Source organism: Ornithorhynchus anatinus, chromosome Y5 (assembly GCF_004115215.2).
Source record: "Ornithorhynchus anatinus isolate Pmale09 chromosome Y5, mOrnAna1.pri.v4, whole genome shotgun sequence".
Lineage (NCBI taxonomy): Eukaryota > Metazoa > Chordata > Mammalia > Monotremata > Ornithorhynchidae > Ornithorhynchus > Ornithorhynchus anatinus.
In genome coordinates, this window is record NC_053179.1 from 449644 (window position 1) to 475413 (window position 25770).

Here is a 25770-nt window from a genome sequence, read left to right on the forward strand (position 1 = left end):
CTGAAGAATATTTAAATACAAGTTGAGTTGATAATTTGAAAAATTGTAGTTTTCAAATTTCTGTTCTGTTATTCTAAAATTTTCTTCATGGTATAATTTATTAAATCCACAAAATCGAAATTTTCCTCATTAGTGAAAAAGGGGCTCACATGCCCTATCAACCATGCCTAGTATTTAGAAACTTATTTACATCCTTCCTCGTATAAGTTATTTTTGTTGTACATTTAATTATTTATCATGACTCCTCTGTAAATATTTGAATGTCTGTCTTCCTCATATTATAGTATAAACTACTTATGGTCAGGGAATTCTAGGGTTTTTTTAGGTTTTGTACTTCTTAAACCCTCACTATAGTGCACTGTACCAAGTGGATATGCAGTGTGTATACCATTATTACAAATACATCTTCTATTAAATCCAAAACCAGTTCACTAGTTTTTTTATTTCCCTTTATTTTAGGCCAACGCCTTACTGATTTGGGAGGTGGACGTAGAAAAAATCACAGTATTTGAGCAGCCATATGTAAATGCAATTAAGACTTTATGGAATGACCCTGGAATCCAGGAATGTTATGACAGAAGGCGAGAATATCAGCTCTCTGATTCAGCTAAATAGTAAGTATGTGGCCAATTTGACACTTTAGAACAGGAACATTATAAAGTATATAAGTCTCTTCAAGCAATAGGTGATGTCTGTTTGTTTTAATTATCTGGAAAAATGTACTTAGGAAAATGAAATAATTATTCTACTTCTGGTACTCTCTTACAGTTTTATTTTGGGTTATCCTTTAAAACTGATTTTCTAATGGTCTGTTGTATTAGATGTAACACACTAGTCACTCAAGATCCCCTCAGAGAGAGCATATACGTACACTTACTTGGTTTGAATTCTGGAGACTTGTTGCCCAAATCTCTTCCTCAGTACAGCCTCCTGGGTCAACGAGAACAAAGGATCTTGGGTGTGTTAATAATTGTCAAGACTGGCATCTGCAAATGTATTTGCCTCCTCCAGTTTCAACCCCCAGGACCATCAGAGTTTCCTCAGTCCCTGAATGACTAGTGCTTCATCCCAGCATTGTTCTATTCCTACTTTCTCATTCTCCATCTCTTTTATTGACTAGTTTTAAAGAGTAGTATGGATTGTGGACTGTTGATTGTATGGATTCTGAGGTAAACTTTTAGATATGCAACATTCTGAAGAATCTCACTTAATGTATATTTGGGAGAAAAATGGGAAAGTTGGAGAAAGACTGCTAATTCTTACTGTCCTCCAAACTTTTATAGACATTGCTTTTCAGTTGCTCACCATATTAATTGGCCATCCAGTTAGATTGTACCCATTATTTTCTTGATACAGAGGGAAAAGTGTATCAGAATCCTAGTATTTTGAAGTGGTGATACCAAAGTTCAAAAGTGCCCTGGTTGTTCTAGTCCCTGCAATGGGCAAATAGGAATTTTAAAAATCTCTCTCATCCTTGAGAGTTCAAGATAACCAGATAACTATTTGTTAAGTGCTTACTATTTGCTAGCACTGTACTAAGCACTAGAGAAGATACTGGCTACTTAGGTTAGAGACAGTTCATACTCCATATAGGGCTCCCAGTCTTAATCCCCATTTTACAGATGTGGAAACTGAGGGACAGAGAAGTTAAGTAACTTGCACAAGTAATAGAAGACAGGTGGCAGAGCTGGGATTAGAATCCAAGTCCCCTGGCTTCCAGTCCTGTGCTGTTTCCACTAGGCCCCACTGCTTCTCAGTTTATGTTTGTGTGAATACAAGTCTCAATAAATTCCATTTTGCCTCTCTCCCCTTGCTCAACTCCTTTGAATTTGCAGCTGCACTCCCTCATTCCACCTGGCTTCTGGTGAGGAGTTGGAACTTCGATGAATAGGGAGAAAGATTAATATTGTTTTTATAGTGGATGATTTTAGGACTTGGGTTGATAGTGATGCCCAAAAGTGGAAATAAAAATATAATCAGGAGAGATAGGATTACCAACAACTAGCTCTTGATTATATATGTATTTCTGAAGTTCAGTAATTATATCAGATACCATAACCACACAACAATTTGCATTTGTCAAATAAATATCCTAGGTTCATCTACAATTTCAACAGTGAAATTTCATTGTCTTTATTTAATATAGCTAATAATTAATAATTAAGGTATTTGTTAAGCACTTACTATGTTATAATCACCCTTTTTAAAAAAAATAATTTTTAATTGTTAAGTTATTACAGTGTATCAAGAACTACTAAGAAATGGGGTATATAATTTTAATCAGGTTGGACACAGCCCCTTTTCCATCTGGGGCTCATAATATAATTCATAGAGAGAACAAGTATTGAATCCCCATTTTGCAGTGGAGGAAATTTAGGCATAGAGAAGTTAAGTGACTTGTCCAAAGCTACAGAGAAGGCAAGGGGCAAACCTGAGAGGTTCTCTGACTTGCAGGCCCATGTTTTATCTACTAGGTCATGGTACTTCTCACTCTTTGGAAGGTAGCCTCCTAACTGCCAAGGTAATTTTATTTTGGGGTATTTTTTGTTTTTAGTGAATTGTGTTTATTATATGCTTACTATGAGCCAGTCACTGTACTAAATGCTGGGATAGATACAACATAATTACATGGGACAAAATCCATGTCCTACAAGAGGCTCACCATCTTAATTTTTGTTTTACAGATAACTAAGGCAAAGAAAAGTTAAAATATTTGCCCTAAGTCACACAGCAGACAGGTCTCAGAGCTAGGATTAGGTCCATGTCTTTCTGACTCCTAAGCCCATGTTCTGTCCACTAGCAGTCTCTGCTTCTCTGTTAATTTTTGATTTGTAGAAGGATTTGCCTGAGAAATCACAGCAGCATTACAAGCACAATGTCTGCCAAGGCTGTAGGCTGTCAATCTGTCTTGCTCCCCCAAAAGACCTTGCTCTTTTGACGCTATTAAATTTTCTCAAGTCATGGTGCCCAGTTTAGTGTCTATACCCAAATTATCTTCTCTTGATTACCGAATTGACACTCTCACCACCACCCTCTCTACTGAACTCAACTCACTTGCTCCCTTATCCCTTTGCTGGTCTAGTACCACTAACCTATAGCTCCAGATCATCTCAATAGTCTGCTTCCTTCACACCTGTACATGAGCCACAGAGAGCTCTTGGTGCAAATCCAGATATCAGGCCAACCTGTTGTGCTTGAATTCATCCTTGTCTGCTTTAATTCTGCCCTTACCTGTCTGGCAACATTATTTCTCCATCTTTATGGACTCTCATGCCCACTGCCTTCACTAGTTGTTTCATATGTTTAGCTCCCTCCTCAAAACCCTGATCCCCTTGTTTTTCCTCTCTGTTGCCCCTACTGATCTGGCCACGTACTTTAGTGAGAAAATTGAAACCTTTCATTCAGTCAGTCAGTCAGTAAGTCAGTCAGTCAGTCAGTCAGTCATATTTATTGAGCACTTAGTGTGTACCAAGCACTTTACTAAGTGCTTGGGAGAGTACCATAAAACAATAAACGGTCACATTCCTTGTCCACAGTGAGTTTACGGTCTAGGGTTGGGGAGACAGAAATGACAAATAAAATTACAGATATGTAAGTGCTTTGGGGCTGGGAGAGGGGAAGAGTAAAGGGAATGTTAGGGCCACACAGAAAGAAGTGCGAGATGAGGAAAGGTGGAGCCTAGTCGTGGAATGCCTCTTTAAGAAGATGTGCCTTCAATAATGCTTTGAAGTTGGGGAGAGTAATTGTAAGATTTAAGGGTGTTCCAGGCCAGAGGGTGCATTAGGGGTGATATCCGTAAAATTTTCCTTGCTTTTCTCCAGCCTCTCCCTCCCCCTGCCCTTTTTCAGTCTATCCTTGCAGTTCTTCAAGAGGAGATCTCCCACATCATCTCAAAATCCAATCAGTCCACTTGTGCCTTTCTTTTCCTTTGCATCAGAGCATTTGCCCCCTTCCTTCTTCCCTCCTTGACTGCCATCTTCAATAGTTAGCGCTCTGATGGCTTCTTCCCCACTGTTTTCAAACATATGCATGTTTCCTATTCTACAAAACCTCTCTCCTGAGCTATTGGTTCCCACAGGTTATTGCCCCATCTCCTTCCTACCATTCCACTCCATACTTCTTGAGTGCGTTGTCTACACCCACAGTCTCACTTCCTCTCCTCCATTCTCTTAACCCCTTCCAATTTGGCTTCCATCCCCTTCACTCCGCAGAATCAGCCCTCTCATAGGTTACCAGTGATCTTCTTGCCAAATCTAACAGCCTCTACTCAATCCTGATCCTCCTTAACCTCTCAGCTCCCGTTCACACTGTCAACCAGCCCTTCCCCTAGAAACATTATCCAACCTTGGCTTCACTGACACTATTCTCTCCTAACTTTCCTGCTATTTCTTTGGCCATTCCTTCTTAATCTCTTTTGCAAACCCCTCCTTTGCCTCCCACACCCTAACTGTAGCCCTCAAGGCTCCATTCTTGGTTCCCTGCTATTCTCCATCTACACCCATTCCTTGGAGAACTCATTCACTCCCATGACTTCAACTACCATTTTTAGACAGATAATTCTCAAATCTACATCCCCAGTGCTCTCCTCTGCAATCTCATATTTTGTCCTTCGTTCAGGACATCTTTACTTGGTTGCCCTGAGACACTTCAAACTTAACATGTCCAAAACAGACATAAACTTAACAAAACACTGTTCTCCTGCCTTTCCCGTCTCTGTAGGCAGCACCACCACCCTCCCAGTCTCACGAGCCCATAACCTGTCACCAAATCTTATCTAGTCAACCTTCACATCACTAAAATGTGCCTTTTCCTTTCCATTCAAACTGCTACCACATTAATCCAAGTACTTGTCCTCACCAGCCTTGTTACTACATCGACCTCCTTGCTGACCCCTCTGCCTCCTGTTTCTTCCCACTCCAGTCCGTACTCTACTCTGTTGCCAAGATCATTTTTCTACAAAACCTTACAGCCCAGGTCCTCAAGAACATCCAGTGTTACCCATCCACTTCTGCAGCTAAATGTTACTCCTTACTCCTTAAATGTTACTGATTTAAAGCGGTCAGTCATCTTGCCCCTCCACCCTACCTCTCTGATTTTCTACAACAACCCAGTTCACACATTTCACTCCTCTACTGCTCACCTTTTCAGCACAGACTTAATTCAGTCTCATATATCTCCTTACCACCCCCTTATCTACATCCTGCCTCTGTCGTGGAATGCCATCCCTCTTTATATCCAACAGATAATCATTCCCCCCACCTTCAGACCTTATTAAAAACACATCTCCTCCAACAGGCCTTCACCAACAATGCTGTCATTTCCCCTGCTCCCATTCTCTTCTGTATCACCCTTGCACTGGGATTTGCACCTTTTATTCACTGACCCAAAGCACTTTCATGCACATCCATAATTTATTCATTTATATTAGAATCTGTCTCCCCGTCTAGACTCTAATAATAATAATAATAATGTTGGTATTTGTTAAGCGCTTACTATGTGCAGAGCACTGTTCTAAGAGCTGGGGTAAACACAGGGGAATCAGGTTGTCCCACGTGGGGCTCACAGTCTTAATCCCCATTTTACAGATGAGGGAATTGAGGCACAGAGAAGTGAAGTGACTTGCCCACAGTCACACAGCTGACAAGTGGCAGAGCCAGGATTCGAACTCATGGACCCTGACTCCAAAGCCCGTGCTCTTTCCACTGCGCCACGCTGCTTCTCATGGCGCAGTGGACTCTAAGCTCCATGAGGGAAGGGAACATGTCTACCAACTCAGTTGTATTGTACACTCCCAAATACTTAGTACAATGCTCTGCACAAGTAAGTTCTCATATATGTGATTGATTAATTAATTGATTTATTGATTAAGAGTGTCATTGAAGCTAAGGTTAAATAATATTTCCAGGAGATAGTCAACAATGTAATAGGTGAAAAAACAAGGGCAATTGGGTTTGGCAAGAAGAAGGTCTTTGGTGACTTTAGAGAAAGCAGTTTCTTTGGCACAGAGTGGGTATAAACTAGATTGCAGGGGATTAAGGAGAAAATAGGAAGAGAGAAAGTGGAAGCATCAAGTGTAAACAACTTGCTTGAGTTTAGAAGGGAATGATAAGAGAAAGATTGGACAATAACTGTAGAGTGCTGAAGGGGCAAGGAAGGGATTTTCTTAGGGTAGATGACAGTTTTGAAAGTGGTGGAGAAAGAATCATTAGAAAATGAGTGAATGAAGATGGGAGTTGTAATTAGCCTGGCACTGATGATGTATCAGTAATGATTCTGCCCACCCTAAGGAAACCCTTCCCACAGTAAAATTGGGAAGACAGAGCTAAACATATGCCCAGAATTCTGTTACCTAGGCAACTTTGAAGAGATATCCTTCAGGTCAGAAATAACACTGTTGAGATTGAGACTGTATCAATCTTGAACAGTGAAATTGTTTAAGACATAGCATCCTAAGCATTGCAACTATTCTAACTACAACACAACTAGACTAGGTGGAACATGAAAAGAATGAAGAATAGAAGGCAGGTGGCCTGGTGGAAAGAACACAGGGCTGGGAGTCACAGGACCTCGATTCTAATCCTTTCTCTGCTGCTTACCTGCAGTGTGATCTTGGAGAAGTCACTTCACTTCTCTGTACTTCACTTCCTTTGCAAAATGGCCCATGTGGTCCTTGATTATCTTATATCTACCCTAGCACTTAGTATACTGCTTGGCAAATAGTAAGTGCTTAATAAATATTTAAGAGACAGGGAGATACAAACAGCTTCTGAATAGAGACCCGAAATTGGGAAACCAAAAACATGGAGGGCAAAGAAAATGTTTTAAGGATACAGACAAACAAAGCTTCAAAACAATGCTACAGCACAACATCACCATCATTATCATCATCATCATCATTAATGGTATATATTGACCACTTGCTCTGTGCAAAACATTGGACTAAGTGCTTGGGAGAATGCAATATAAGTCTAGAATGGGAGAGAGACATTAATATGTCCCAGATCCTGTCCTCTCTCCCTGACTTTAATAATAATGTTGGCATTTGTTAAGCGCTTACTATGTGCAGAGCACTGTTCTAAGCGTTGGGGTAGACACAGGGGAATCAGGTTGTCCCGCATGGGGCTCACAGTCTTCATCCCCATTTTACAGATGAGGTAACTGAGGCACAGAGAAGTTAAGTGACTTGCCCACAGTCACACAGCTGACAAATGGCAGAGCTGGGATTCGAACTCATGACCTCTGACTCCAAAGCCCGTGCTCTTTCCACTGAGCCACGCTGCTTCAGTGACTTTCCCATCACTGTGGACGGCACTACCATCTTTACCTTCTCACAAGCCCACAACTTTGGTGTCATTCTTGACTCTGCTTTCTCATTTACTTCACAGAGAAACAGCATGGCTTAGTGGCAAGAGCATGGGCTTGGGAGTCAGAAGTCGTGGGTTCTAATACCGGCTCCACCACTGATGAGCTGTGTGACTTTGGACCAGTCACTTTACTTCTCTGAGCCTTAATTACCTCATCTATAAAATGGGGATTAAGACTGTGAGCCCCACATGGGACAACCTGATTACCTCGTATCTACCCCAGCGCTTAGAACAGTCCTTGGCACATAGTAAATGCTTAAATATCATCGTCATCATCATTCACGCCACATATCCAAACCATCACCAAAATCTGCTGGACTCACCTTCACAACATCGCCAAGATCCACCCTTTTCTCTCTACCCAAACCACTACCACATTAATACAGTCACTCATTCTATCTTGACTAGATTACTACATCAGCATCCTTATCTCCCAAGCTCCTGTCTCTCCCCACTTCAGTTTATATTTCACTCTGCACCTGGATTATCTTTCTTCAGAAGCATTCTGGGCTTGACATCCACCTCCTTAAAAGTCTCCAGGGGTTGCCTGTCAACCTCCATATCAAGCAAAACCTGCTCAAATTGGCTTTGAAGTTCTTCCTCACCTTGCCCCTTCTTACTCACCTCCCTGCTCTCCTTCTGCATCCCAGCCTGTACACTCTGCTCCTCTGCCACTAACTTCTTCACTGTGCCTCGTTCTCTCCTCAAATCCACCAATCACTCTTCCCCACTTCAAAGCCCTATTGAAGACTCACCTCCTCCAAGAAGCCATCCTGGACCAAGCCCCCCTTTTCCTCAGCTCCCTCTCCCTTCCACATCACCTCAACTTGCTCCCTTTGCTCTTCCCCCATGCCCCACAGCACTTATATACATCTATAATTCTGTTTATCTATATTGATGCGTGTTTACTTGTTTTGATGTGTTTATATCTATAATTCTAGTTATTTATATTGATGCCTGTTTACTTGTTTTGATGCTGTCTCCCCCCTTCTAGACTATAAGCCCAGTGTGGACAGGGATTGTCTCTCTTTACTGCTAAATTTTACTTTCCAAGCTCTTAGTTCAATGCTCTGCACACAGTAAGTGCTCAATAAATATGATGGATATAATGAATGACTTCTATAGATTTGTTTTGTTTGAAGTTCATAGCTTCAGTAAGCCAGGATTTGTAATCATGATTCTTCAGAAACTTCTTCTTGAAATAAAGCTAGTGGAAGAAAATTTTAAAAGAGAAATGAATTATCCTAATTTCTGTCCTCCTATTGCCCAAATCCAATTTATGCACTGTAATGAGGGTGTAATTTCTAGTTTATCAACATGAAGTGGGATTTAATGATGAAAAGCCATACTGGAGAAGCAGCTTGGCCTAGTGGAGAGAGCACAGGCCTGAAAATCAAAGGGACCTGCATTCTAATTTTGACTGCCACATACCTGCTTTGTGGTTTTGGGCATATCACTTAACTTTTCTGTGCCTCAATTACCTCATCTGTAAAATGGGGATTAAGTCTGTGTGCCTCATGTGGGACAGCGACTTCGTCCAACCTAGTACAGTGCCTGATACACAGAAAGTGCTTAAGAAATAGCATTAAAAAAAGAGACCTACCAAATGGAAGAGAGACTGCCCAACTTCAGGACTACATCCAGGACTACAATTAGATCCAGGACTACAATTAGATCTAGACCCAGCATTATTGCACAAGGATAGTGTGAGCCTTTCTCAACTTTTAGATACTTTTTAAAGGCCAAAGTTGTGACAGTTGTGATTTATACCTTCTCTGCCTGAAACGCTGTTTCTTTAATCTCAGTGCTATGTTGTTCTTTTTAAAGTTGTTTTTGTTGTTGCATTTTTGTCAGTCAATCAATAGTGTTTATTGAGCACTGTATACAGTACACTGAACTAAGTGCTTGGGATAGTACACTACTACAGATATGGTATAATACAGTATAATACATTACAACACAATGTAACATAACAGACATTCCCCACCTACAAAGAGTTCAAGTTATTTTTAAGTTCACAATACTTCCATTTTCCTTTATCCACCACTAGTCATGCAGTCTTCCACATTCTTAGGTTGGAACCTTCTCTGGGTTGGGAACCATATGTAATTTTTAATTAAACATTTTTACCCAGCATTTATTTCATGAGCGGGAAGACATGTACTCTGTTATGTGTTAGAAACATGATCAGAGCTGTAAAGTAGAGTTTGGACTGCCACTTGTCCGCCAGTTGATTTTTGGATGTCAGTTTACTTCTCTGTGTCCCCACTTCCTAATCTATAGAATAGTGATTAAATGCCTTTGTTCCCTTTTTCTTTGTTTATGATCGTGTCTTTTGTCATTCATTCATTCAGTCCTATTTATTGAGTGCTTACCATGTGCAGAGCACTGTACTAAGCACTTGGAAAATACACAATACAGCAGTAAAGATAGATAGTCACTGTCCACAATGGGCTCAAAGTCTAGAAGAGGGGAAACAAACAACAATACAAGTAAAATAGGCATCGATATAAATAAATAGAAATGTAGATATATATATACATATATAGTAAGTGCTGTCAGAAAGGGATGGGAGAAGAGTAAGGTGAGTGAGTTATGGTGATGCAGAAGGGAGTGCAAGATGAGTCAAAGTGGAGCTTAGTCTGGGAAGGCCTCTAGGAGGAGGTGCTTTGAAATAGGCTTTGAAGACGGTGGGGAGTGATTTTCTGGTGGATTTGAGGAGGGAGGGCTTTCCAGGGCAGAGATAGGAAGTGGGCCAGGAGTCGGTGGCAAGTCAGGTAAGATCGAGATACCATGAGAAGGTTAGCAGCAGAGGAGTGGAGTATGCAGACTGGGATGTAGAAGGAGAGAAGGGTGGTGAGGTAGGAGGGGGTAAGGTGATGGAGAGCTATGAAGCCAATAGTGAGGAGTTTTTGTTTGATAAGGAGGTGGTTAGGCAACCACCAGAGATTTTTGAGGAGGGTGATGACATGCTCTCAACATTTCTGTAGAAAGATAATCTGGGCAGGGGAGTGAAGTGTGGACATAGTGGGGAGAGGCAGGAAGGTGGGAGGTCAGAAAGGATGCTGATGAAGTAATCTCTGTGGGATAGAATGAGTGATTACACCAGCATGGTGTACCAAGTGGTTTGTATGGTTAGGAAACGATGTTGTGAAGGTGAGACTGACAGGAATTGGTGAGAGATTGGATATATGGGTTGAATGAGAAAGCCGAGTCAAGGATGACACCAGCATTACAGGTTTGTGAGATGGGAAGGATGGTTGGACTGTCTACAGTGACAGTAAAGTTTGGGACAGGACAGGGTTTGGGAAGGAAGATAAAGAGTTCTGTTTGGGCATGTTGATTTTGAGGTAGCAGGAGGACATCCAAGTAGAAATGTCCTGAAAGCAGGAAGAGATGCAAACCTGGAGAGAGGGAGAGAAAACGGGAGGAGATGCAGATTTGGGTATCATCTGCGTAGAGATGGTAGTTGAAGCCATGGGGGCAAATGAGTTCCCCAAGGCAGTGAGTGTAGATGGAAAATAGAAGGGGACAGAGTTGAACCCTGAGAGACCCCCTCAGTTGGGAGTAGGAGGGGGAGGAGGATCCTGCAAAGGAGGCTGAGTTTGAATGGCCAGTGAGGTAAGAGGAGAACAGAGAGAGGACAGAGTAAGTGAAGCCAAGGTTGGATAATGTATCTAGGAGAAGGGGTTGGCCCACAGTGTCAAGGGCAGCTGAGAAATCGAGGAGGATTAGGATGAAGTAAGAGTCACTGGATTTGGCAAGAAGGAAGTCATTGGTGACTTTTGAGAGGGTGGTTTCAGTGGAGAGTAGGAGATGGAAGTCAATTTGGAGGGTTTCCAGGAGAGAGTTGGAGGAGAAGAATTTGAGGCAGTGAATGTAGACGACTTGCTCAAGGACTTTGGCGAGGGAAGGTAGGAGGGAAAGGGGGAATAAACTGTCCACCCCAGTGCTTTGTAGAGTGCCCAGAGTAAGGGCTAAACAAATATCACTATTCTTCTTATTATTTTTGTAGTTTTAACAGTAACAACAGTAATATCACATGTGTGGCATTATTCCAGATGCTGCACATATCCCTAGCCGGCCGTCCAAACCCATAACCTTCCGATGATCCCACAACACCCTTCCATAACTGCTCCAGTTGTCTTCCATTTCTCTCCAAACTTCTGTAAGAGTTTTTTCACCAACTTCCTTCATTTCATTTCCTCTGACTTTCTGCTTGACCCACTGAAGTCTAGTTTTTCCCACTCCCACTTCATTCCACTACTCTCTCCAAGGTTCCCAATGACCTCCTTGCCAAATCTAATCATGTCTATTCCATCGTAGTCCTCCTTGAGACTCTGTTATGTCTTCGACATGATGGATCATCACCCTTTCTCTTGGAAACATTATCTAACATTCGTTTCAATGAAACTGTCCTCTCCTGTTTCTCCTCCTACTTCTAGCTGCTTATTTTTGATCTCCTGGGTGGGCTCCTCCTCTGACTGACTCTGACATATAATTGTAAGAGATGTTCAAGACTCTGTTCTTTGACCCCTTCTGTTTTCTATTCCCTTGGAAAACTGATGGAGAAGCTATGTGTCCTAGTAGAAAGAGCATTCATTCATTCAGTAGTACTTATTGAGCACTTACTATGTGCACAGCACTGTACCAAGCGCTTGGAATTTACAAATCGGTAACAGAGACAGTCCCTGCCCTTTGACGGGCTTACAGTCTAATCGGGAGAGGCAGACAGACGAACAATAGCAATAAATAGAATCAAGAGCATGGCCTTGGGTATTAGAGGACTTTACTTCTAATCTTGACTCTGGTATTTGTCTTTGGTGTATCCTTAAGCAAGCCATTTTGCTTCTCTGTGCCTCAGTTTCCTCCAGTAGAAAATGAAGATAAAGAATATGTTCTCCTAAATCCTTGGGCTGTGAGCTCATGAGGGATAGAGCCTATGTCTGATCATATTGTACGATTCTTATGACAAAGCTTACTACATAGCAAGTACACGGCATTTAGAAAGTGCCTAACAAATATGACAGTTATTCTTCTTATTATTAGTTTTCTTATTCTTGACTCATCTTTATCCTTCAACTTGCATATTCAGTCATTCAGTCAGCAAATCCTACCCTTCACTTCATTTCTAAAATCCACCCTTTCCTCTGGCTGCTTTGACAGTGGTCCAAGCACTTGTCATGTGCCCCCTCAATTTATCTCCTCTCCAAGCCATATTTTTCTCTTCTGCTCAAGTTTTTGGAAAAATTCACTGTGTCCACATCTCCACAGTCCTTTAAACCGTCTAATGACTTCCCATCCATCTCCACATCAAACAGACTTATCATCAGCTCTAAGACACTTAATCAGCTCTCTACCTCCTACCTGTCCTCACTCCTTTCCTACTACAACCCAGACTCAGCATTCCTTCATCTGTCACCGACCTACTATCTTAATTTCATCTCTAACAGTGTCACCCCTGTTGTTCCCACCTTTCTTCCTACTACACTCTCTCTACCTTTTCATGTCAGTTAATCCATGGTATTTATTGCATTCTTACTGTGTGCAGAGCAATGACAGATCACCAGTCTCTCCATATTTAAAAAACCCATCAAATCTTATCTCCTCCAGGAAGCCTCCCTTGACTAACATCATCTCTCCATATTGTTCTTCCTCCTGCATCACTTATGGACTTAAATCCATAGTCTGTAAACACTTTGATGCTTACTCATTCATTCAATCACACTTATCGAGCATTTACTGTGTGCAGAGCACCGTACTAAGCACTTGGAAGAGTACAGTTCAGCAATGAACAGACATATTGCCTGCTCACAACAAGCTTACAGTCTTCAAGGTGGGGAGATGTACTTGAAAGCAAATAAATAAAATTATTAATAATAATAATGTTGGTATTTGTTAAGCACTTACTATGTGCAGAGCACTGTTCTAAGTGCTCGGGTAGATACAGGGTGATCAGGTTGTCCCACGTGGGGCTCACAGTTTTATTCCCCATTTTACAGATGAGGTAGCTGAGGCACAGTGAAGTTAAGTGACTTGCACAGTCACACAGCTGACAAGTGGCAGACCCGGGATTCGAACCTATGACCTCTGACTCCTAAGCCCAGGCACTTTCCACTGAGCCATGCACCTTTTCTATTACAGATTACAAATTACAGACATGTACATAAGTATTGTGGTGCTGGGAGGAGGGAGGGGGAAGAGAGAGCAAAGGGAGCAAATCAGGGTGATATTGAAGAGAGTGGGAGTTGAGGAGAGGTGGGACTTAGTTTGGGTAGGCTTCTTGGAGGAGATGTGTCTTCAATAAGACTTTGAAAAGGGGGTGGGCAGAATGATTATCTGTTGGATTTGAGGAGGGAGGGTGTTCCAGGTCAGAGGCAGGATGAGGGGTAGGGGTCAGCGATGAGGCAGAAGACCTCGAGGCACAGTGAGAAAGTTAGGACTAGAGGAATGAGGTAATAATAATGTTGGTATTTGTTAAGCGCTTACTATGTGCAGAGCACTGTTCTAAGCGCTGGGGTAGACACAGGGGAATCAGGTTGTCCCACGTGGGGCTCACAGTCTTAATCCCCATTTTACAGATGAGGGAACTGAGGCACAGAGAAGTTAAGTGACTTGCCCACAGTCACACAGCTGACAAGTGGCAGAGCTGGGATTCGAACTCATGAGCCCTGACTCCAAAGCCCGTGCTCTTTCCACTGCGCCATGCTGCTTCTCTAAGGTGTGCAGGCTGGGTTGTAGAAGGAAGGAAGGAAGCAGGTGAGGTAGGAGAGGACAAGCTGTTACCCTTTTCCCACCATTGCAGCACATGTTTATTCCACTCTCTGAAGTTTGTTTTAGTGTTTATCTCCATAATACAATGTAAACGCCTTAGATCAGTTTACCTTCTCCATTGTATTCTCCCAAGTGCTTAAAACAGTGATCTGCACACCAAAAGCTCTCAATAAATACCATTAGTTGACTGTGCTTTCAATTATTCTTAAAAAGGGTTAAACAGTATTTTAATAACATTTAATATTACAACAAGTGTGCTGGAAAGGAAATTCATATTATTTTGCCAGTATTACCAGGTAGGTACTTATTTAAGTTCATAGGGAAACAATCCCCATGATGCAACCAGATTTTCAAGAACTCAGCTGTATCGTTGAATTTGCCAGAACCATCTCCTGATAATGCTGATGTAATATCAAAATGGCCATTTGAAACTGCAATCACAACCTCAGTGAGTAATCTCTGTGTAAAATTTGGCAGGTTTATGCAAAATCATTAAGATTGTTGAGAGAAAAAGTCTCTGCCAGTAAAATAATCACCAAATTGAAAACATAGAGCACTTAAGGAGTTAGAAAAGAGTGACAGAAACCTGTGTAAATACATGCACATTCCCCTCTTACTGTGAGCTCTTTGTGGCCAGTGGATTTTTCTATTTATTGTTGTATTGTTCTCTTCCAAGTGCTTACTTACAGTGTTTTGCACACAGTAAGCACTCAATAAATACAGTTGAATGAATAAATGAAATGCAAGAAAATTGAAGAGGCAGAATCAACAGGTAGTGAAAGGTTAAGACTCCTAACCAGAACTCCGTAAAGACAATAACTTCTATACATTATAAAAGCCCTGTGATTCTATACATTCAATCCAGGTACCTCTAACATAAAAATATCATCTGCTCTTCATAAAAAAGGAGGGAATCGTATGCAAATGGAAACAACATATCATTATACTTCCCTATATATAGTCTATTGAGGAAATCAGCTCAATAGACAAAGAGAAAATTTTCATCAACCAATCCCAGCGTCTGAGGTGTAAACATCAGAAGTATAAATCTACAACACGTTGATCAGACATTCAGTCAATCATATTTATTGAGCATTTGCTGTGTGCAGAGCACTGTACTAAGCACTTGAGAGTGTACATTAGGGAAGCAGCGTGGCTCAGTGGAAAAGAGCCCGGACTTTGGAGTCAGAGGTCAGTTTGAATCCCAGGTCTGCCACTTGTCAGCTGTGTGACTCTGGGCAAGTCACTTAACCTCTCTGTGCCTCAGTTCTCTCCTATATCTATATCTATCTATGAGAAGCAGCATGGCTCAATGGAAAGAGCACGGGCTTTGGAGTCAGAGGTCATGGGTTCGAATCCCGGCTCGGCCACATGTCAGCTGTGTGACTTTGGGCAAGTCACTTAACTTCTCGGTGCCTCAGTTCCCTCATCTGTAAAATGGGGATTAAGATTGTGAGCCCCAAGTGGGACAACCTGATTCCCCTATGTCTACCCCAGCGCTTAGAACAGTGCTTGGCACATAGTAAGCGCTTAACAAATACCAACATTTAATTTACCCCAGCGCTTAGAACAGTGTTGTGCACATAGTAAGCGCTTAACAAATACCAACCTTATTATTATTATTATATCAGAGTTGGTAGACCTGCTCCCAACAAACTTCAGCTTGGAGAAGTTGTGTACGCTTGCTCCCTCCACTTCCTCTCTCCCAATTCTCTTCTTGACCCTCTCCATTCTGGCTTCAGTCCTTTCACTTCACTTAAATCTCTAAAAAGTCACCAATGATCTCTTTCTTGCCAAATTTATTCGTTCATTCAGTTTTACTAATTGAGCGCTTTTTGTTTGTAAAGTACTGTAACTAAGTTCTTGGAAGAGTACAATAAAACTATAAACAGACATATTCTATGCCCACCACAAGTTTACAGTTTACAATCCATTCTAATCCTCCTTAACCTCTCAGCTGCCTTTGATGCTGTAGACCACCCAGTCTCCTGGAAACATTACCTTACCTTGGCTTCACTGCCACTGTCCCCTCCAAGTTTTTCTTCTATTCATTCATTCAGTCGTATTTATTGAGCGCTTACTGTGTGCAGAGCACTGTACTAAGCATTAGGAATGTTCAATTCAGCAAGAGATAGGGACAATCCCTGCCCAACAACAGACTCACAGTCTAAAAGGGAGAGACTGTGAGAGAGCAAAGCAAAACAAGTAGGCATCAATACCATCAAAACAGATGAATAGAATCATAGATACATCATTAAAATAAATAGAGTAATAAATAACATTTGCAAATATACACAAGTGCTGTGGGGAGAGGAAGAGGGTAGAGCAGAGGGAGGAAGGAGGGGAAAAGAGGAGGAGGGGCAGAGGGAAAGGGAGGGATCAGTTTGGGAAGGCCTCCTGGAGGAGGTGAGCTCTCAGTAGGGCTTTGAAGAGAAGAGAGTTAGTTCGATAGATGTGAGGGAGGGCTTTCCAGATCTGTGGTAGGAGGTGGGCCAGGTGTTAAGGGCAGGACAGGCAAGAATGAGGCACCATGAGGAGGTTAGCAGCAGAGGAGCATAGTGTACAGGGTGGGCTGTAGAAGAAGAGAAGGGAGGTGAAGTAGAAAGGGCCGGGTAATGGAGAGCTTTGAAGCCAAGAGTGAGAAGTTTTTGTTTTATTCGAAGGTTGATAGGCAGCCACTATCAAGAGAGTTTTAAGAGAGTTAAAAGTCCAGAACAATTGGCGGGGCTGATGGGCATGGGCGTCAATGAGGGAAGAAAAGTAGTCTTGACTAGCAGAGGAGAGGGCAGTTAAGGCGTAAATTTAAACTGAACAAGATTGGCTTGGTGCTTAGACTTTCGCCAGCAGCGTTCAGCAGCTCAGGCATAAAAGTGAAAGAGGTGGACAGAGGCAGAGATCCAGGGCTGCGGGTTAGTGGAGCAAGATGAACAGGAGGAAAGGGGAGTGAGCAAGTTGAGTTGAGAGAGTGGAGTTGAGAGCAGTAATCTGGTCTTCAAGAGTGGGTAGAGAGGATAGAGAGGCAAGGTGGGATGTGATGCTATGAGATAGATGGATGGGGTCAAGATAGCATAGGTCTCTGTGGGGGAGTAATACAGATTTACATGGGGGAGGAGTGTGAGAGAGGAGGCAGGTGAGAAGGTTATGGTCAGAGAGAGGGATTTCAGGGTTGGTGAGAGTGGAGATAGTGCAGTGGTAAGAGATGATGAGATCGAGGATGTGACCAAGTTGGTGAATGGGCGAGGGGTGGTGGAGCAGGAGGTTGGCAGAGTCAAGGAGTGATAGAAGGCGGGCACCAGAGGAGTCACCGGGTACATCCATGTGGATGTTGAAATCTCCAAGGATCAGAGTGGGCATGGAAAGGAGAGAAGGAAGGTGAGAAAGGGGTCAAGGTGGTTAAAGAAGTTAGAGTTGGGACTGGGGGTGCGGAAGATGACAGCTAGAAGAATCTGGAGGCGGTGGTAGAGGCGAATAATATAGGCTTCAAAAGAGGGGAAGGAGAGGGAAGGGGAGGGAAAGGGAAGGAGAAGGGGGAGGGGAGAATAGTGTGAAAGTGGCACTGGGGTGAGAAGGAAACCTACTCTCCTTCTTTTCCAGTGAGTCTGGGGAAGTGGGAGAAGAGAGGCCACTGCTGGAGAGAGCAGCAGAAGAGACCGTGTTACCTGGGTTGCGCCATGTCTCCATGAGGGGGAGGAGGAGGAGAGAGCAGGAAAGAAACAGGTCAAGGAGGAAAGGGAGGTTACCTATAATGGAGCAGGGGTTCCATAGGCCACACTTGGCTGCAGCTGTGGAGGGAGGGGACTGAGCGGGAAGGGTGCGGGGGGTGGGGAGAGTTTGGATAGGAATGAGTCGTCTGGGGACCTGGGCCAGGAGAGGGGAATGAGGGGTGACAATGAGACAGGAGAACTGGGATGGGACGAGGGCAAGGAGGAGGGATGGGAAGGGGTTGGAAGGGAGGGATTTGACTGCAAACAGTGCAAGGGGAGGGGAATAAAGGTTGATGCTGCTACAGTGGATTCTAAGGAAGAGACGGGGAGGAGAAGACGGGGCAGAAGAAAGTGAGGAAAAGAGCTGGGTGGGAGTGGGGAAGGGGAAGATAAGGATTGGGAAGGGCAGACGGGAAGGTCATGGTGTGGTCAGCGAGGTAAATAGCACTGAGATCAGTTAAAAATTAACGTGCAGTAGCAACAATATAATATAATAAGCAGGTGATGCCCAGAGTAGAATGTTGAATGGCCCATGGGTCAATCATATGAAAAAGGCTAGTGGCAAGGAGAGTCCAGTCCTTGGTCTTGGTCCAGTTGTCTCTGAGGCAGTCGAGGAAATCTCAGGCCTATCTGGACATTCATTTTCAGTCTCTTTCATAGACGTTGCCTCTGCTTCTCACTCTCTCTTCAGGTCCTTCAGGAGTAAGTTCTGAATCTTCTATTTTCTATCTACAGTCACTCGCTTGGAAAACTCATTTACTCCATGGGCTTCATCTACCATCTCTGTGTGGATGATTCCCAAATCTGCATCTCCAGCCCTGTTGATACCACAAACTAAACATGTCCCAACTAAACTCTTTATCTTCCTTCCCAAACCTGTCCTCCCCATGCCTTTTCCATCACTGTAGTCAGTAACTCTGTTCTCCTCATCTCACAAACTCTTAACCTTGGCATTGTTCTCTACTAATCTCTGTCATTCCTTGTCCATATTCAGTTTATCACTAAGTCCTGGCAGTTCTGACTTCACAACATTGTTAAAATATGCCCTTCCTTCTCTATCCAAACTGCTACCTCCCTACATTTCCTTTGTATTCTATTTGAATCTGTGACATTGGGGAATTTGATATTCACTCTCCCTTAAACCGCATAGCACAAATGCATATGCCTATAAATTATATAGTTTAAATGATTTATTTATATTAATGTCTGTCTCTCCCTCTAGAATGGAAGCTCATTATGGTCAGGGAAAGTGACAATTCTTGCATAATACTTTCTCAAATGCTACTGCAATGCTCTGCACATTGTAATTGCTCAATAAATGCCATTGATTGTTTGAATGATTGTTCCCAAATCTGCAACTCCAACCTTGCTCTCTCTCTATACTCCTGCCTTAAGGACTTGGATGCCCTATTGATACCTCACAGAGAAGCAGCGTGGCTCAGTGGAAAGAACATGGGCTGGGGAGTCAGAGGTCGTGGGTTCAAATCTTGGCTCCACCGCTTGACAGCTGTGTGACTTTGGGCAAGTCACTTAACTTCTCTGTGCCTCAGTTACCTCAACTGAAAAATATGGGGATGAAGACTGTGAGCCTCACGTGGGACAATCTGATTACCCTGTATCTACCCCAACACTTAGAACAGTGCTAAGCACATAGTAAGCACTTAACAAATCCCAACGTTATTATTAATATAAACAAACCTCATATTGACATCCAAACCCTGCCTTCCCCCTGACATTCCTAACATTGTTGACAGCACCATCATTCTACCAGTCTCACAAGCCCATAACCTTGGTGTTATCCTCTACATATTTCTCCCATTCAGCCCACATATTCATTCTGTCACCAAATCCTGTCAGTTCAGTATTCACAACATAACTAAAATCTGCCCTTTCATTTCCATCCAAACTGCTACATATTAATCCAAGCAGTAATCTCATCCTGCCTTGTTTACTGCATCAACTTCCGCTGACCTCCCTGACTTTTACGTCTCCCCACGCCATATTTCACTGTGCTGCCCAGATCATTTTTCTACAAAATCAATCAATCCATGTGTCCCCAGTCCTCAAGAACCTCCAGTGGGTGCCCGGCCACCTTCGCATCAAACAGAAATTCCTCATCTTTAGCTATAAAGCACTCAATCACTTTAGCTACCCTACTTCTTAATGTCCTTCTACAGCCCAGCCCACATACTTTCTCTTCTAATGCCAACTACCCACTCTACCTTGATCTTGTCTATTTCGCCATGGGCCACTTACCACATCCAATTGCTGGCCTGTTGTGCCCTCCCACTTCATATCTGACAGATGGATCACTCTCCCAACCGTCAAAGCTTTATTAAAAGCACATTTCTTCCAAGAGGCCTTCCCCAGCTAAGTCTTCATTTACTCTTTTCCCACTTCCTTCTGTTTGAAAATGTGCCCATTTTTCAAGCACATTTTTCAACTTCAGTCCCACAGTACTTATTCATTCATTCATTCATTCAATAGTATTTATTGAGCGCTTACTATGTGCAGAGCACTGTACTAAGCGCTTGGGATGAACAAGTCGGCAACAGATAGAGATAGTCCCTGCCGTTTGACGGGCTTACAGTCTAATCGGGGGAGACGGACAGACAAGAACAATGGCAATAAATAGAGTCAAGGGGAAGAACATCTCGTAAAAACAATGGCAACTAAATAGAATCAAGGCGATGTACAATTCATTAACAAAATAAATAGGGTAACGAAAATATATACAGTTGAGCGGACTTATATAAATGTGTTTTTTAAATTGATATTAATATATGCCTCACCCTCTGGATGTAAGCTCATTGTGACTTACCAACTCTGTTATATCTTACTCTAACAAGTATTTATTTCAGCGTTCTGCAAATGGTAAGTTCTCAATTAATATGGGTGAATGATTGATTGATTGATTGATTGATTAACATGTCCAAAACAGATCTTCTCATCTTCCCACCCAAACTTTGTCTTCCCGATGATTTTCCCATCACTAGACAGCATCATCATCCTCTATATCTCACAGGCCCATAACCTTGTCATTATCCTTGAATCATCCCTCTCATTTAACCCTCACATTTAACCTGTCACCAAATCTGTCCAGTTCTACCTTCACAAGATTGCTAAAATCCTCCCCCTTTCCTCTCTATCCAAACTGCAACCACATTAATCCAAGCACTTGTACTCTCCAGCCGTGATAACTTCATCAGCCTCCTCACTGATCTCCTAGCCTCCTGCTTTCCCAGTTTGCAATCCATTCTTCTGCCTGGATCATTTATCTAAAAACCATTCAGTCCCTGTTTCTCACTCTAGAACTTTCAGTGTTCACCCATCCTCTTCTGCATTTCACAAAAGCTCTTTTCTTTCACTTTAGAGCACTCAATCATCTTGCCCCTTCCTTGCTGATTTTCTATTGTAACCCACCATGTTCCTCTAATATTTGTTCAATCATATTTATTGAGTGCTTACTATGTGCAAAGCACTGAACTGAGTGCTGGGGAGAGTACAATATAACAAGAAACGGACAATTTCCTGCCCACAGTGAGCTCACAGTCTACAAGGGGAGACTGGATGGATGGATGGATGGATGGATGGATGGATGGATGGATGGATGGATGGATGGATGGATGGATGGATGGACGGACGGACAGAAAGACAGCCAGATAATAACTAACTAATACCGACACACTCACTGGACCTTAATTTTGTCAAACCCTTGCCTTCATCCTGCTTTGGCCTGGTACTTCCTCCCCCTTCATATCCATCACTCTCCCCACCTTCAAAGCCTTCTAAAAATCACATCTCCTCCAAGAAGACTTCCCTGGCTAAACTCTCATTTTCCTTATACTCTCTCCCTTCTGAGTTGCCCTTGCACTTGGATTTTTACCCTTTATTTATCCCCACTGCCTCACAACACTTATGTACATATCCATACTTTATTTTAATGTCTCTCTATAGTTTTAGACTATAAACTTGTTGTGAACAGAGAATACGTGTTAGTTTTGTTGTACTACACACTTCCAAACTCTGCACACACTAAATGCTCATAAAAAACCCTTCCTGTCTTCAAATACAAAAGATGAAGGATTACTCCGAAGCAACTATAGAAACATAATAATAATAATAATGTTGGTATTTGTTAAGCGTTTACTATGTGCCGAGCACTGTTCTAAGCGCTGGGGTAGACATAGGGGAATCAGGTTGTCCCACGTGGGGCTCACAGTCTTAATCCCCATTTTACAGATGAGGGAACTGAGGCACAGAGAAGTTAAGTGACTTGCCCACAGTCACACAGCCGACAAGTGGCAGAGCTGGGATTCGAACTCATGAGCCCTGACTCCAAAGCCCGTGCTCTTTCCACTGAGCCACGCTGCTTCTCCAGCGTGGAAACATCATACTATTTTCCACTACTGGAAACATACTTGCCAGTCTCCTGCTGGACACCTTAATTCTAACCATATTATACACACTCCTTGTAGTATCTTTAACCACACAACTCAGCTTCAAATGACAGTGACCCAGCAGACATGATTTTTGCTGCATGTCAGTTAATAGCAAAAATCCATGGAACAGCAAACCTTTATAGTTTTCATAGACGTTACCAAAGCCTATGATGAGCTGAAATTAGAAAATCAAAAGCAAACTATAGTAAACTAGTAAGCTCCAGACTGGGAGTCAGCTGTTAGACATGCATTGTGCACTTCAATTCAAGAAAGGAGCAAAAACCTCATGAAGATCATGAAAGAGGTAAAACTGAAAATAATGCCGGAGGCTGCCACCATCAAACGTTAGCAAACCAAGGGAAAATCTTTGTTAATGCCCACTATATTGGGGATCAGGAGTCTCATGTTGGCTTTCTTGTCCACTCACACATCCTTGTGTGACATTTCATTGTCAGTAGCAAAATCTGCTTGAAGATTTCTGGGCAAAGACTACCCCATTGTGACACATCTCATAAACCTATCCCACCACACGGAGCATAATGTGTTGATGTCAGAACATCACTAGGGTAACATATGATGCAATTATATTGTCAGATTTTGCCAGTTGTAGTAACAAAGTAGGAGACACTCAGGGCATCTCTGCCTTTGGCCTGAGAGCCACCCATAGTGCCATGTTTGGTAGCAACAACAATGCTAATAGTTTATATGGGCAACTTTCTTTGGTCTTAGGGAATACCTGGCCATTCACTTCGGAGCATAGCAAAATTGCAAGACTTTGGGAATAGGTAACAGGGATAAGGATCAGGGCCTTTGCAAGATGCTGGGAGACCCAATTCATTGGTTCCCCTTTCAGTACAGCACAACCCCACTTTGATTGCATTACTGTCCTTCTGCCCAACATTTGCTAAACTGAAGGAATGTTCTTTCTCTCACTAATAATAATAATAATGGTATTTGTTAAGCGCTTACTATGTGCCAAGCACTGTTCTAAGTACTAAGGTAGACACAAGGTAATCAGGTTGTCCCAATGGGGCTCACAGTCTTAATCCCAGTTTTACAGATGAGGTTACTGAGGCACAGAGAAATTAAGTGGCTTGCTCAAGGTCACATAGCAGACAAGTGGTGGAGCCGGGATTGTAACCCAAGTCCTCTGACTTCAAAATCTGGGCTCTTTCCACTAAGCCATGCTGCTTTTATTCTCTTTGCTTTGAAAAATTCTCCAGATAGTTCAGTTTACTTTGACCTCCACCCAGAATCCTGTTTGGCAGAGATGATGGGGCTCTTCTCAAGGCAACCCACTTTATCAGTAGTGTAACTTCCCAGCCCTTGTTCCCTTTAAATAGGACATATAGCTCAGGCTTGAAAGGAACAACTGCTGCCTCCTTCCCAGAACTGCATAGAGCTACTTACAAGTGGCTTGGCAACCCTCATTCATTCATTCAGTCAGTCAGTCATATTTATTGAGCATTTACTGTGTGCAGAGCACAGTACTAAGCACTTGGGAAGTACAATTCAGCAACAGATAAAGACAGTCCTTACCCAGCAATGGGCTCACAGTCTAGAAAGGGGAGACAGACAGCAAAACAAAACAAGTAGCCAGGTGTTACTACTATCAGGATAGATAAATAGAACCATAGATAAATGCAAATCATTAATAAAATAAATAGAGCAATAAATATATACAAATATATACAAGTGCTATGGGGAGAAGAAGGGGGTACCGCAGAGGGAGGGAGTGGGGGCAATGGGGAGGGGAGGAGGAGCAGAGGAAAAGGGAGGACTCAGTCTGGGAAGGCCTCCTGGAGGAGGTGAGCTCGCAGTAGGGCTTTGAAGAGGGGAAGAGAGTTAGTTTGAAGAATGTGAGGGGGGAGGCCTTTCCAAGTCCAAAGTGGGATGTGGGCCAGGGGTCGACAGCAGACAGGCAGGAATGAAGAACAGTGAGGAGGTTAGCGGCAGAGCAGCAGAGTGTGCGGGCTGGGCTGTAGGAGGAGAGAAGGGAGGTGAGGTAGGAGGGGGCAAGGTGTTGGAGTGCTTGGAAGTCGATAGCACTTTTGGCTTCATCTGAAGGTTGATAGGCAACCAGTGGAGATTTTTGAGGAGGGGAGTGACATGCCCAGAATGTTTCTGCAGAAAGATAATCCAGGCAGTGGAGTGAAGTATAGACTGAAGCGGGGAGAGACAGGAGGTTGGGAGGTTAGAAAGGAGGCTGATGCAGCAATCCAGTGGGGATATTATGAGAGATTGTACCAGTTTGGGTGGAGAGGAAGGAACGGAACTTGACGACGTTGTGAAGGTGAGACCAGCAGGTTTTGGTGACAGATTGGATGTGTGGGGTGATTGAGAGAGCAGAGTCAAGGATGACACTGAGGTTTAAGGCTTGTGAGATGGGAAGGATGGTAGTGCCATCCAAAATGTTGGAAAAGTCAGGGAGAGGACAGGGTTTAGGAGGGAAGATAAGAAGCTCCATCTTGGACGTATTGAGTTTTAGGACGTATTGAGTTTCTCTCTGACCTCCCTTCCTCCTCTCTCGCCCCGCTCCAGTCTATTCTTCACTCCGCTGCCCGGATCATCTTCCTGCAGAAACGATCTGGGCATGTCACTCCCCTTCTTAAACAACTCCAGTGGTTGCCTGTCAACCTCCGCTCCAAACAAATACTCCTCACTCTAGGCTTCAAGGCTCTACATCACCTTGCCCCTTCCTACCTCTCCTCCCTTCTCTCTTTCTACCACCCACCACGCACGCTCCGCTCCTCTGCCGCCCACCTCCTCACCGTCCCTCGGTCTCGCCTATCCTGCCGTCGACCCCTGGGCCACGTCCTCCTGTGGTCCTGGAACGCCCTCCCTCCTCACCTCCGCCAAACTGATTCTCTTCCCCTCTTCAAAACCCTACTTAAAACTCACCTCCTCCAAGAGGCCTTCCCAGACTGAGCTCCTCTTCTCCCTCTACTCCCTCTACCACCCCCCCTTCACCTCTCCGCAGCTAAACCCTCTTGTCCCCCCTTTCCCTCTGCTCCTCCCCCCTCCCTTCCCATCCCCTCAGCACTGTAGTCGTCCGCGCAACTGTATATATTTTCATTACTCTATTTCTTTTGTTAATGAAATGTACATCGCCTTGATTCTATTTAGTTGCCCTTGTTTTTACGAGATGTTCTTCCCCTTGACTCTATTTATTGCCATTGTTCTTGTCTGTCCGTCTCCCCCAATTAGACTGTAAGCCTGTCAAACGGCAGGGACTGTCTCTATCTGTTGCCGACTTGTTCATTCCAAGCGCTTAGTACAGTGCTCTGCACATAGTAAGAGCTCAATAAATACTATTGAATGAAAGGTGGCAGGAGGACATACAGGTGGAGATGTCCTGAAGACAGGAGGAGATAGGAGCCTGGAAGGTAGGAAGAGAGAACAGCAGAGAAGATGTAGATTTGGGTGTCATCTGCATAGAGATGATAGTTGAAGCTGTGGGAGCGAATGACTTCACCAAGGGAGTGA

At 43.2% G+C, this 25770-nt stretch overlaps 1 protein-coding gene across 1 annotated transcript in view; it reads left to right on the top strand.

Annotated features, from left to right (window-relative positions):
- Positions 1 to 25770, top strand: part of LOC114808753 (guanine nucleotide-binding protein subunit alpha-11-like) — a 99631-nt gene that overhangs the window by 30872 nt on the left and 42989 nt on the right. The window contains exon 3 of the mRNA XM_029056587.2: positions 460 to 614. Coding sequence (XP_028912420.1) covers positions 460 to 614 — 155 coding nt within the window. The remainder of the gene's footprint in view (positions 1 to 459; positions 615 to 25770) is intronic.